General features: G+C 36.5%; 1 protein-coding gene across 1 annotated transcript; it reads right to left on the bottom strand.

Moving 5' to 3' along the window:
- Positions 1-3,027: 3,027 nt before the first annotated feature.
- LOC121725716 (restin homolog) lies at positions 3,028-13,545 on the bottom strand. The gene is made up of 9 exons (XM_042112782.1): positions 12,333-13,545; positions 11,939-12,172; positions 10,528-10,782; positions 8,680-8,883; positions 6,422-6,648; positions 5,908-6,010; positions 4,939-5,305; positions 4,362-4,453; positions 3,028-4,124 (listed from the first exon to the last, which is right to left on the bottom strand). Exons 1-9 carry the CDS (start codon positions 13,458-13,460, stop codon positions 3,993-3,995), a joined length of 2,742 nt encoding a protein of 913 aa, XP_041968716.1. The 5' UTR covers positions 13,461-13,545; the 3' UTR covers positions 3,028-3,992.
- Between the last annotated feature and the right edge of the window lie 230 nt (positions 13,546-13,775).

Below are 13,775 nucleotides of genomic sequence, written 5' to 3'. Positions count from 1 at the left end.
TACGTTACTATGATTGTGATAGAAGAGATTTTTATAATACATGGTATATAATAATATATATTTTATATACTTAGTTCAAAGTAAAACTTGTAAAAGACTATGCACTAAAAAAAATTGGTTATGTATTTTGAATATTGTATGATTTGAAACAACAAAAATATGTATCTAACCCGCACTTAATGATTAATCACTGTATTTAAAATATTTTTTTTACTTATTTTTGGTGCACCATACGTCCTTTTTATACTTTTTAAATCATAATTTTGTAGTCTTATTGCTATGATAGAGTTTAGTGTATTTACTAATATTTATTAAGTTACCTTTTCTATAAACTTGCCCGTACACCAGTGAATTTTATAGAATCGAGACAACTCAAACGAATCATTGTTATACGCATGTTATGTAGATCTGCTAAGGTAGGGTAGGTGCAATATATTATAATATGTTTCTTGGCGACTAAAAAGTTGTGAAAAAATCATAAATCAATAAGTGTAGAAGTAATAGAATAATAACTTAATTTAATAATTATTATACAAAAAACTATTACTTTAAGTTATAATTAGTTATAAACCAGCCCCCCTAGCATACGCCAACGAGATATCTCGTGGATATCTCACTCTCGAGCGTAGTCATATTGTCGATACCGATATATATCTCTTTTTTGCTAACATGCGTACGACAGACGTACGAGAAATAAGGTATGTCATTTTAGAGTCAATAGAGATGAAGAGATAAACCAGTTAACATCGATAAAACGTGTAGAGTGAGATATCTCGTTGGCGTATGCTATTGCTAGCACGGCAGGTCACGGAATATGCAGAAACTCCATAATTGATCTTCCGCTTCTTGTCTCCTTTACTCGCGGACAAATAGCGTAGTCTTTTAATTAAGAAACATACATTTTAGTCGCCATTATATCTTTAGGGCACACGAATGCACAGTAAGATACGATAATATAGTGTACATTAGAATAGAACATTATGTAACAGGAAATGTAATTCATATGATCCTACATTTTGTCACGTTGCCAAAACAAGACCTGACGCAGCTATCTTGTAAAGCGATTGTCGATCTTGTAGATCGATTTTATATCCATGTTCTATCAATATCATCCACGCGCATCCAAGACATACTTGTAAGTTTATAAGCAAGAAGACGGTTGTAATATTGTTATGAGTTATGACATGTGATCCCCTTATTAATGAAAATATTTGCAGAAAGCTTTAAATGGTCTGGTTGTCTGTGGACCTTGATTAGTTATACGGTGCGTAAATATTTTAATGCAAGGGGATCATTATTAAAAAATTATATTCCCTGATACATATTTTGCGGAGTCTTGCCGCCCATTGACTCGTGCTAGCCGTTCATTTTGCAACTCTCAACAGCTGTATATTATTTGCTTAAAATAATAATATAATTGCTTGCTTAACCAAAAATAATGATATTTTATGCATGCAATAGTGCACGATATAGTCTGTCTTTATTATTTATGCGTTGTTGCAAAGTGAATGGTGTTCAATGTAATATATTAAAGATCCAGCCATGATTATTGATAATGTATATTTTAATTTCGCATTTATCTTAATAAATAATAAATCGTTATATTTTATATTGTTTTTATTTTATTAATAAATAGTACAAAAATATAAAACGTATACGCGGGAATGTTTGCAACATTTAAATATCTTGACTTAATTATTAAACAAGGACAAAAAATAACCACTAAATAACCACTAAATGCAAGAATGGCCACTCGTTAGGGTTCCGTACCCAAAGGGTAAAAACGGGACCCTATTACTGAGACTTCGATGTCTGTCCGTCTGTCTCCAGTCCGTCTGTCCTAACTCAAGAACGGTAATAGCTTGAGAGTAAAAATTTTCACAGATTATGTATATCTGTTGCTGCTATAACAACAAATACTGATAACAAAATAAATTAATATTTAAGGGGGGCTCCCATACAACAAACGTGATTTTTTTTCACCTTTTTTGCTCTATATAAAAATAATGGCAACAGGTAGGTACTTGAATTTTTCTCAAAGTCTTTAGTTATATATGTGTACTTTATAATTTAATTTCAATACTAAAATAAAATAAAAAATTAAGGGGGGCTTCCATACAAAAAACACAATTTTTGGCCTAGTTTTGCTCTATAATTGGTACGGAACCCTTCGTGCGCGAGTCGGATTTGCACTTGGCCGATTTTTTGTAACTCATCCCACAATTCAGAGAAGACCAATGCAAAAATATTGCTTTAAATATAAAAACCTAAACTCTAAATCTACAACGCCTGGCCGAAAGGAGCAAAAAGATTAGCTTAGGGCAGCTATGCTTCGGAACAAATGGATCGACTCGACTGGACGAACCGCACTTTAATTATCCTACAGCCTTACAATTACAACGGACCCGGACCGAAATCGCGCTTGCTGTTACCGCTTGTTACGCCATGTTAGGCCCCCAAATCACAGATCGGGTTTTAGACATATTAAGGATGTGCGTGCAAAACGCAGACCGCCGCATCGCATCACCGCAGATATACAATTTCAAATTGGTCGACTATCGTACAACTAAATGGGGATTGTCCATTTTTTTTAAATTTTGCTCATTACAAAAACATTTCGAGGAATAAGGTCAGTGATCGTTTTTCTGTATATAAACGAAAAAAATACCCATTAGTTACTTATATTTTTGAACAAATACGTTTAACCTTTGTTTGACCTTCAATGGCGTTAAATTAGCAATAAATTCGACCAACATTACGTTTCGAACTTTTTTTAAGCTTCTCGTATCAGCTTTCACATAATGAGAACTTGCATTTGACGAAACAGCCATTATAAATAAGATTGAAAGGAAATTTAAAACATATGCAGAGGTCAATTGGCGGCCGATGATGACGTCAGAGCGAAACTTTAAAAATTTATTGAGAAAAAACTAGCCAATGAATTTCAAAATTATTTAATTTATATTCTTAAAATACCCTATTTTAACGAAAAGTACATGTGATTTTTTTTGGACAATGCCCATTGCCAAGGTAGTTCCACAATTTAACTGGACAACATTTAGTTGGATGCAATGTGCGAGCTCTCATAAGTCTACTAAGTACGTAAACTATGAGATTTAGTGGCCAACTTGAAATTGTAAGTCCGCAGTCGCTCTTATACTTCAGTGTTTTTTTCGGTCCGGTATCGGATAGTTTGAAAACGCCTTTAATCCGCATTCAATCCTTTGTAAAGCATAGATGAGATACATAACTAAAATTGTAACGTCTACGTGCATTCTTTTCGGCCGAGCACTGCAGTTTTACCTCTTAAGAATATAGTCACTAGTATATCAGGAACAACGAGTTTCACCGGGAAACGTGTAACAATATCGAAACAAACCTAAGGTAATCTGGACGGAATGTTAATTCATTAGGAATTTGTACTATTTGTTTCATTTGGGCAATCGTTAGACTCTGTGACTGTATTTTAACGACAAAAAGAGGTGTTGCAAGTTAGACGAGTTGTGTGAAACGTTTTTGATCTCATTTTTGTTAGGAAACTGATACAGTATAGTATATTTATAGTGTAGGTAGCTATAGTCCTTGATATAGGCCATTATAGGCCGCATCCTATGGACGGCAGCGTCGATAGAAGCCCTACTGATTGCGTGCATGAGGCTGCGGAAGTAAAGTGGCCTACTCTCATAAGAAATATAAATTTGTCGAATTTACATTTTTATGAGACTGTTGACTAACGAGAGTTTTTGTTATTTGCTGTTAACTGTAAAAAAGCCTGCTGTTTATGAAGACATGTTTCAGTTACTCAAACAAGACATTTGATGACATTAAAATGTTAACCATGGCAATGTCGCGTTATGTGAATCACTGTAATTATTTAATTAATAAAGCTAATGTTCATGTTTGCTCTACGGCTCCCACACAATTCTATGATACTTCCACATTTCCAAGACTATTTCTATGACTTTCCCATATTTCCATGGGAGTTAACATTGTCACGCCTTCCATGGCGGTTTGGCGGTGTTGCGGCGCGCCCGGCGGTCGTTGCGGTCACTTGTCGGCTCCTCGACACCTGCTTTCTCGGGACTCGTCTCCAACGGCGAGAAACTCGGTTTCTTCGTTAGAAGCTTTAACCAAAGATTTGACATTTGCATTGTAGTTACAGTCATAATTAAAGTTAGTTGGTGCAACCCAATCTGAAAATACTAGGATGTTTCCAGTAGGCCATGCGCTTTAAGCAGTTACTTGTTAGTTGCTGTTTAAATGTGAACTTGCAGAAACCGTATACTTTGATGATTGACTCGGTCTGCACAGTCGGGTGCAAAGAACATATTCACTTTATAGCAGTACCTATAAATACATACCTGTCGTATGTACCGCTGTAGATCGGTGTCGCTGTCTCGGTCGACGGACAGCGCGGAGCTCAGCTCGAACTCAGGAAATGCACCGGTCGCCGCTAACGACATGATGTTAAGGTTTTAGGCTGCCCTTCCCACCAGAGCTGAGCAGAGCTGAATTGCGAGGAATGTGTTCTTGAAAACCAATAGAATCGCTTCATTGATATGACTTTGCCATGACATCGCTCAGCGCGGCGATGCTATTGGTTCTCAAAAACAAATTCCTCGCAACACAGCTCGGCTCAGCTCTGATGGAAACGCAGCCTAAAGCTGGTATATAGCAAGTGCTTATTCGGGATAAAAGTATACTGTATAGTTGTATACCCTTAAGATTAGATTATTAAATTGCATTAAATAGTTTTAGCATGAAATAGCGTCAAGCATACACATTACACACTCATCACCTTTTATTGGTTGCTTACAATAATATGTCAATGATTATTTATATATTTATATTATATTGTGAATAGTTATATATAATCATATTATTATTTTCTAAAAAAATATTTTCGCATGACTGTATACAATAGTCAATATATTTTACCTGTGTCATGAGTCGAGTCTAGATATCGGTTATCCTGCGCCAGCTGTCGAGCCTGTGCATACGCGTTTTGCGCGGTGTGCGCATATTGCCCGTGCTGCGCATGCGCAGACTGTCCGTGTTGCGCAGAGTTCCCGTGTTGCGCATATTGCCCGTGCTGCGCAAACTGTCCGTGTTGCGCAGTGTTCCCGTGTTGCGCATATTGCCCGTGTTGCGCAAACTTCCCGTGCTGCGTAGCGTGCGAGTCAGCAGTGTCGTGTTGTTGCGGGCGCGTGAGTATACGCAGCGCCTGCGTCCACTGCGCCTGCATGACGCCGTGTAGCTGCGCCGCCATCTCGCCGCGGCGTTTCTTCCACGACTCCACTTTACTCTGCAACACAATAACCAATTTCTTGGTAAGTTGTCGACGTGGGAGAGCCATGCTTCGGCACGAATGGGCTGGCTCGACCGGAGAAATACCACGTCCTCACAGAAAACCGGCGTGAAACAGCGCTTCCGCTGTGTTTCGCCGAGTGAGTGAGTTTACCGGAGGCCCAATCCCCTACCCTTTTCCTTTCCCTACCCTCCCCTATTTCCTTCCGTACCCTCCCCTATTCCCTTCCTTACCCTCCCCTATTCCCTTCCCTACCCTCCCCTATTACCCCTTAAAAGGCCGGCAACGCACCTGCAGCTCTTCTGATGCTGCGAGTGTCCATGGGCGACGGAAGTTGCTTTCCATCAGGTGACCCGTTTGCTCGTTTGCCCCCTTATTTCATAAAAAGAAAGTAAATAAGACAACCGAAAAGAAATGATAATATTATTGTTTTTTTTATTAAAGTAAAAATCGGTTCAGCGATTTGGGTGTGAAGTCTCTCTGTGACCTCACAGATAGACAGACACACTTTAGCCTCTATTATATTAGTATGGACAACATATTGTTGTGACAGTAAAAATACATTGGCTGCATCAACTGCTTAGTGGGCAGTGGCTCACCTCCAGAAGCGCGATCTTCTCGCTGGCCTGGGCGAGCTGCAGGCGGTACAGTTTGATCTCTTCTCTCTGTTTCTCTTCTAAAACGTTCACTTCCAATCTGTGTCTAGAAGTACAAAATATATTGTATTTGTTTTAATATGATGGAGTATAGTTTAAACTTTAACCAATTAAATCTCCAACAGACATTAGTCTATGTGTTTAGTATATGAAAAATATGGCTAACTTCAAGTTAATTTACTATTTGCCACTTTATATAATAACGTTGTTTTGCCATATAAATTATTTCTAGTATCAATATAATAAGTAGACAAAACCTATTCTCAGGCCTAACTAATGTTCCATCGAGGAAATTGATTCCTAGGCAGTTGACGGACCTACGTCGTGAGGGCGGCTTATGTCAATTCAATATTAGCTGTGATCGGTCGGCTGGGTTTGACTTAACGCGACCTTACTTAGGTCCGCCTAGGAATTAACTTCTCTGATAGTACATATAAAACAAAAATGCAAAACTTACTGCTCCTCAATCCGTGCAATCTGCTTGTTATATCCGTCGACCACCGCTGCCTCCCTCACCCTGGCAGCCTCGTCCATGTCCCGCTGTGCCAGGTCCAGCTGGTGCTGGAACTCCTGCAGCTTGCCCAGCACGGCTTCCTCGACTTGCTGCTGGTAGTGGCTTTTTAGCTCCGTCTTCTGCAGCTCCAGGTGCTTCCGGAGCGTCTTTGCTTCGTTGTCGAGGATATCCTGAAAGTTTTATTATTAAAATACTTTCATACTAAAATTATGAATACAACAAAAGTGTACTTCTTTAAATGTCTGAACTAATTTAGATGATATTTGGGACTTTATACACTTTGAACACCAAGAAATGAAATAGGATAGTTTTTAGAACAATCTCTGTACGAAAGACCTTAGGGCATTGTATTAACAGCTATCAATCAATCAAAATCATTTTATTTGCTTAGGAATATGATACAAGCAAGTGGATGTTACACAATTATTGGCTGATATTTGATTGGAGTCACTTATTTGTTGAGAGTTCCAACAACTATAATAACTACTGCAACATATTATATACCAGTTATTTATATAATATTCATATAACTCATATTATAGTATATTTGATTATAGTATTGACTCATATTATAGTATATCTGAACGCCTCCGTGGTCTAGTGGTATAGAGCGCGGCTCTTGACTCGGAGGTCGTGGGTTCGATTCCCGCGTTGGAAACATGTTATTTCCAAGTTTGGTTAGGACAATGCAGGCTGATCACCCGATTGTCTGACAAGTAAGATGATCCATGCGTCGGATGGGCATGTAAAAAAGTCGGTCCTGCGCCTGATCTCTCACCGGTCGTGTCGGTCTTCCGTCCCACTGGTTTATGAGAGTAAAAAATAGGAATAGAGAGTGCTCTTGTGTACTGCGCACTATAAAATTACTCCTGCGTAGCTGGCCTGGTTTCAATGAAACGGCCACCGTCACCGAAACCGGTGTGGGAGCTGTTATTATAGTATATATGTCGTAGGTTGATTTGATAAATCGGATTATCGCGAAAATTCTAGGGACTTCGCGAAAACATGGATAATTAGACAATGGTGATTACATTTTTCACGACTTTTTGTCAGTAAGGATGGTGATTACATCCTTACTGACAAAAAGTCGTGTTTTCGCGAAAACGCTCGTCGCCTTAGTAAGATTGCGAAACGAATCGTTGGTTATTATCGAAAAAAATCACTGATTGGTCGGTTTAAGCGCACCACAACAACCTCTTCTCTGATTGGTTGAAGACTTGACGTTTTAAATGTCAATTCATTGTCACGCGTTCTTCTTTTTTGTGGTCGTTTTTGTAAGCGAGTTTTTGATATTTTTAATGTGTTTAAAATTGGACTTGAAAAAATACAAAATGACTGATACAAGACGTGAAACTAGTCATGAAAGTTCAACATATCCAGAAACTAATTCTTAAGTTATGGTTAAGATAAGAAAAAGGTTAAATAAAAAGTAAAGTTCCTATGAAGAGGCATTTTCAAGAAATGAAAATGCCTCTTCATAGGAACTTTACTTTTCTCTTACTCTTTATAATTCTATGGTGTAATACCTCAAAGATACATATAGAAAAAGTAACCAGTAGTAACCAATCAGAATAAGAGTTAGCCAGTAAGCAAAAATCAAGCCAATCAGCGTTAAGAATGTGCAATGTTACTGAGGCAACTCGCGTTTTCGCAAAAAACCTAACTTTTTTATGAAAAATTAAAAAATATAAACAGCATTATCTAATTATAATTTTCGCGAAAGTTCGATTTATCAAATCATCCTACGACATATACATTATACACATATATAGTAGTAATCTAATTTTATCTGCTTTTTGTAACTATGAACTATTGAATGACTAGCAAATTCATTGAATGAAACCATCTAATTTACAGTCTAATGCTAAGTAATCACATACGGTTTTGCTCGATAGTTTTACTCCGAATCGAAGGAAATGACATTTAATTCCATCGAGCCGGCTTGAAGCGAGCCTTCAAGCTGTCAGTTTTGCGGTCCACACGGTGGTTATTGCTCGATTTGGAGTAAAACTATCGAACAAAACCTTATGTGAGTACTTAGCTTAAGATTTGAAAAGTTAACCTTTAGTTTTTTAATTAATAATAGTTTAATTCATTCAATTCGATAGTCATACAATCAAACAGCAGATTTAACCAATTCATTGCGACACATATGCATCATGATGATAGAATGTCCAAGAAACTGTTCCACTTTAACTTACACATTTCTTCAACAGTTCTCCGACTTGGTTCTGTGAATCACACAGCTGTCTCTCCAGAATGCTGCATCTTGATCTCTCTTCGTTCACTTTCTCTTTCACTATATCTCTCTCCTGCTCTGCAAGTATTCTCTCCTCGTCCAATGATTCCATCTTACTTTGTAACTCTCTCATCTTATGTTTTGTTTCTTCATGACTTCTTTTCTCCTGTAGTATTAATAACATGCTTTAGTTGAGCCAGCTACACCTTATCATTCTTATCAACACAATATATTATAGTATAAATGTGACAGTGTCTGTCTATTACCTCTTCATATCCAACCTACAGAACTGATTTTTCTGAAATTTGTTATGGACATACTTTGAGTTAAAGGACATAGGATACATTCAGTTTTCATTTACCTCATTGTCTCAAAATTAAATAACTGACAAAACCAAAGTTTTTATTATACCTTTTCATAACTTACGTACTTAACTTTTTAAGGTGAAGATTTGCTGGTCATAATATAATTTGTCAGTCTTTCAGTACAGTAGATGAAAAAAATCAGAAAAACTTTAGTTGAACTTTGGTTTTGTCAGTTATTTAATTTTGACATAATGGGGACGATATTATGATGGTTTATCCATTTCAAAACACAATACACTTATCGTGTCGACGGCCCGGATTCCGGACGCGATTAATAACACACTCCGCAGTCGATGGTCTGGAATCCGGACACCATGGACCAACACCACCTCACCTCTTTCCCACTCAAAACGGCGTATTTAAATACTTATATTTAATCTTAAAAAAACTCATTGCAATTAAAAAGAAGAAGGAAGGATCTTCTTAAGAATGTCATTACCTCGTTAGGTTTTATAAAAAATTAAAATGTAAAAATAAAAAAATTTAAACAACTGTTGTGTAAATAAAATGTATAGTGGCATCTGAAGTTTTATTTTTATCTTATACCTAATATAAGTACTGACTACTGAAGTGTAAATAATACTTATACAATTTGAGAATCAAATATTGTTTTATTTAAAAAATAAATCAGAAAATTGTTTAAATCATAAGCTAGATACTTTTTCTTAAAAGTTCTGTACCACATTTATTTTTATATTTAGGCAGACATAAAGGTAGAAAAAAATAAAGAATATTTAATATACTTACTATGTAATTTTTACTATGAATTATTTTTACTATGAAATTCCACTTAGGGGGGTATTACATTATCATTTATATTGGATCATTTCTATGATCATATATAGGATCCAATATATATGATCATTTGATCATATCTGCGTATTACATTTTCATATTTCATTGATCCTATTTTACGTCATATGTGGTTTCAATAGCCAATAGAGAGCGCTAACGACGTCAGGGTTACTAGATCTCAGAGAATTCGATTTGTCAAAAGACATCGTCATTTTTAATATGGCTTGTTTTTTGTTATTTCAGCAAGATTATCCAAGTATATAATTAGAAAAATAATTACATTACATTATTTGAAACATATTAACGAACAAGAAATTAAAAACTCCTTTTCATATTAAATAACTGGCAACACCTATTTCTATGACCGTATTGGATCCTATCTCTCAGCAAATGTCAAAAATCTATGATCAAGGTAGAAATGAATCATGTCTATATTACATTATCCAATATCATTGACTCAATGATCTCGGATCCAATATATATGATAATCTAATATCCCCCTTAGAATCTGGGAAAAATTATAATGTAGCTAAAAACTGAGCTGTCAAACTCTGGCAGTCACACATCCTTAATCCGGGTCGACCTGGTATTGAAAGAATTTTGACAGGTTGATTAGGGTTACGCAATTAATTTTACATAATATTACATACCTTTTCCATAGCTTCTTCCAAATTGCTAACATATTCTGTGGAGTGCTTATTCATTTTCATTACAGTTTCATAATTCTCCCTCAGACTCTCTATTTCATTCTGTTTTGTGAGTATTTCATCCTCTTTCTCTGCTAACATCTTCTCAGTATGCTCTTGAAGTTCAACTTTTTCATTATTTATTTGCTTACACTTTTCCTGGTAATCATGAGCCAAATCCAATGCCTTGTAAAGCTCCTTTTCAAAGTGGTTAGTTTTCTGTAACAAAAAAACATTAGTTTCCTTTTTTTACAGATTCTATACATATTATAAAACAAAGTCGCTTTTTTTTCCCTCATGTCCCTTTGTTCCCTTTAATCTTTAAACTACACAACGGATTTTGATGCGGTTTTCTTTAATAGATAGAGTGATTCAAGAGGAAGGTTATATGTATATTATAACATTCATTAAACAGTAGAGAAATATTGTTATTGTTAGGGTTTCTAATGTGATGTCGTCAATAATTACATTTTTTCTGCTTACATTGCAAACGCAGGCTGAACCCTACGAGATTTATCAAAATAATGTACCAAGTCTGTAGACCTTTTCAATGTGTACAATACACATTGAAAAGGTCTACAGAAAACTCCGCGATGGTATATGTCTATCTCTTATGGATATCCCATAATAACATTTTTTTGTCATTTTCTTTTTACGACAAATAATGGCTTTGAAAGAGCTTATTTGAACGCGCTAATCTCTGGAACTACTGGTCCGATTTGAAAAATTCTTTCAGTGTTAGATAGCCCATTGATCGAGGAAGGCTATAGGCTATATTTTATCACGCTAAGACTAATAGGAGCGAATAAATAGTGTGGAAAATGTGGTAAAAACGGGGGAGATTATATAAAAGGGCTTATTATCTTAAGATTCTTAAGAACTACTGGAGCAATTTTTATGTTATTTGGCAAACATGAAGAATGGACCACGTTAAGGGACATAGGCTATTTTTTTGCGGAAAAATGTACGGTCGCGATAAATTCCTAAATTACGCAAGCGAAGACGCGCGGAACATCTATATGTAATAAAATCGTAGGAAAGTCAATGATGTACATTAAATATTTTTGTACAATAAATAATACTTGGGACGTGATCTACTATACTAACGCGGACGAAGTCGCGGGCAACAGCTAGTAATGAATAAAAGTCAAAACTGCTGAATCGATTTTAATCATTTTTTCAGTGGCTATAATATATTTTATACCCGATGCGAAGACAGGGCGGGTCGCTAGTTACCAAATAAATGACAAATGGCTTGGTCAATAAAAATTTAGATTAACAATGGTAAGTTAAACTATGACTTTGCACTGCTGAGTGCTGACATACAAACTAAACACTTAAACCATTATTTATAACAAAAGATTTTGTAACAAACCTTCTGTGAATCATCAGCTACATTTTTAAAGTTTTCCACTTCTCTCACCATCTTGTCGAGGGCTGCCTTGTGTCTCTCTTCTGCTCTACTAAGGCTGTTAGTGAGTCTCAGCCAGGCCTCCCGGAGTTTGGAAATAGCGGTGTCCTTAGCTTTATCAACCTTCATAGCTACTGCCAGTTTCTCTTGCTGATCTAAAATTTTCTTCTGTAGCTGTTGAATTGTCACTTCACAGTGCTGAAACATTAATAACATACTGTAAACCTTGACTTAACTATTACTTTAATTAAAACTGATTGCCCTCTACCAACATCACAATAATGTTATTAGGATTTATTATTAATAGTTCTGCTCATAATAGTTACCAATGCTCAGGGAATTTTATTATTCTACTTACTTCTCTTTTCAATCTCTCTTCCTCTAATTTGATGCTGTCAGCTCTTTCTACATTCTCCCCCCTCTCCCCCCACAGCTCACTCAAACTCAACAAGTCAGTATCTATAGTGTCCACCTGCATAGCTGTCATCTTCAAGCCATCATTGTCCACAAATGGCCTAATTTGGGGCATTTTGAATTCCTCCTTCTTTATTGAATCTTGTAAAGAGGTTTTATTGTTGTTAGATGAGTTTTGAGACTTGTACTGTTCTAGAACCATAGAAGCTCTGTCGTATATTTTATTGGAGGAGGGCTTGAAACTGTCTGAAAAATTGGCACCTTCTTTGGTACGTTTCGGTGTAGAAGTCGTCTGCACATCCTTGTTTTCTGTGAAGTTAAGTCTACTTATACTGTTTGACTTTTCATTTGTATCGTAGTCACTATTTGACGCTTGGCCCTGGTTGTTTTTCACTAAGTAAATGTATTTGTCTAATATATTCGCAGGAACCATTCTGCCGCTCGGCAACTTCACCTCAGTACTAGGATCGAGTTTGTCCGTGATATAGTCCCCTGTGGCTTTAATGACATCGTTCGTGTTTATACTACTTTCTCTTCTGTAAATGGATTCCGGACTTTCGTATGATTCCACTTTATTCAAAAACTCATCTATTTCATTCAGTAGAAGTCGATCGTTTTTTTTACTGGGGGTCGATATAATACTACTTATGTCTCCGTCCATGCTGGGGGTGTCGCGCTTGGAACGTTCTAAGGTACTCACTGTCCTCCAGTCGCTCGGGACATCTCTCTCGCCGCTTCTCGCCTTTCTCACTTTGCGGCGACGTCGACGGGGAAAAGTGAAGTACTCCCGGTCGACACTGCGACTATCGCAACTGATATTATTCCATGTATTGTATTTTAGAGATTTGGCGGTAGAGTTAATGCTGTTATCCAACTCGAGATCTTCCAATCTGGATTCTAGCGTATGCACTTGATCTACGAGCTTGCCGAGCACTCGAGCCGTGCACGAGACGGGTTTATGCAGGACAGTTCTAGAGGAGTTTATGAAGGAGTCCTCGGAATCGGAACTTTTCACATTAAAAAAGTTTGGCGGTATGTTTAAGAGAACGTCGGTGTCGTCCGTTTCACTCATCACAATAATCCCTTTCTATACCGGAGTCTAGAACAGATGCCATTATAATAATAAGTTGAGTTAAATTATGAATAAAACATAGAGAAATATAAAAAGTAATTGACTGAAAGAATTGGTTCTAAAAAAATATTTCATAAACTTGTTTGCATCTTGTTTGTATTTTCTTCTTCTTTTTTAGGGTTCCGTAGACAAATGGCAAAAAACGGAACCCTTATACTTTATAGATTCGTCATCTAGCAAGTAGTTTTTTTTATATTATATGTCATAATCATAAATGGTAAACCTTAATTTAACTTTCATTAAATTAACTGAAAT

Source organism: Aricia agestis, chromosome 3, assembly GCF_905147365.1.
Source record: "Aricia agestis chromosome 3, ilAriAges1.1, whole genome shotgun sequence".
In the NCBI taxonomy this organism is placed as follows: domain Eukaryota; kingdom Metazoa; phylum Arthropoda; class Insecta; order Lepidoptera; family Lycaenidae; genus Aricia; species Aricia agestis.
This window is presented reverse-complemented; position numbering and strand designations above follow the sequence as displayed.

Excerpts from the sequence above, each read along its gene's own strand:
- LOC121725716 (XM_042112782.1), bottom strand. The coding sequence starts at position 13,460 with ATGAGTGAAACGGACGACACCGACGTTCTCTTAAACATACCGCCAAAC. Across the intron at positions 10,783-11,938 it reads TAGCTGATGATTCACAGAAG|AAAACTAACCACTTTGAAAA; the intron begins GTTTGTTACAAA and ends TTTTTGTTACAG. Across the intron at positions 6,649-8,679 it reads GAGAACTGTTGAAGAAATGT|GATATCCTCGACAACGAAGC; the intron begins GTAAGTTAAAGT and ends TAAAACTTTCAG.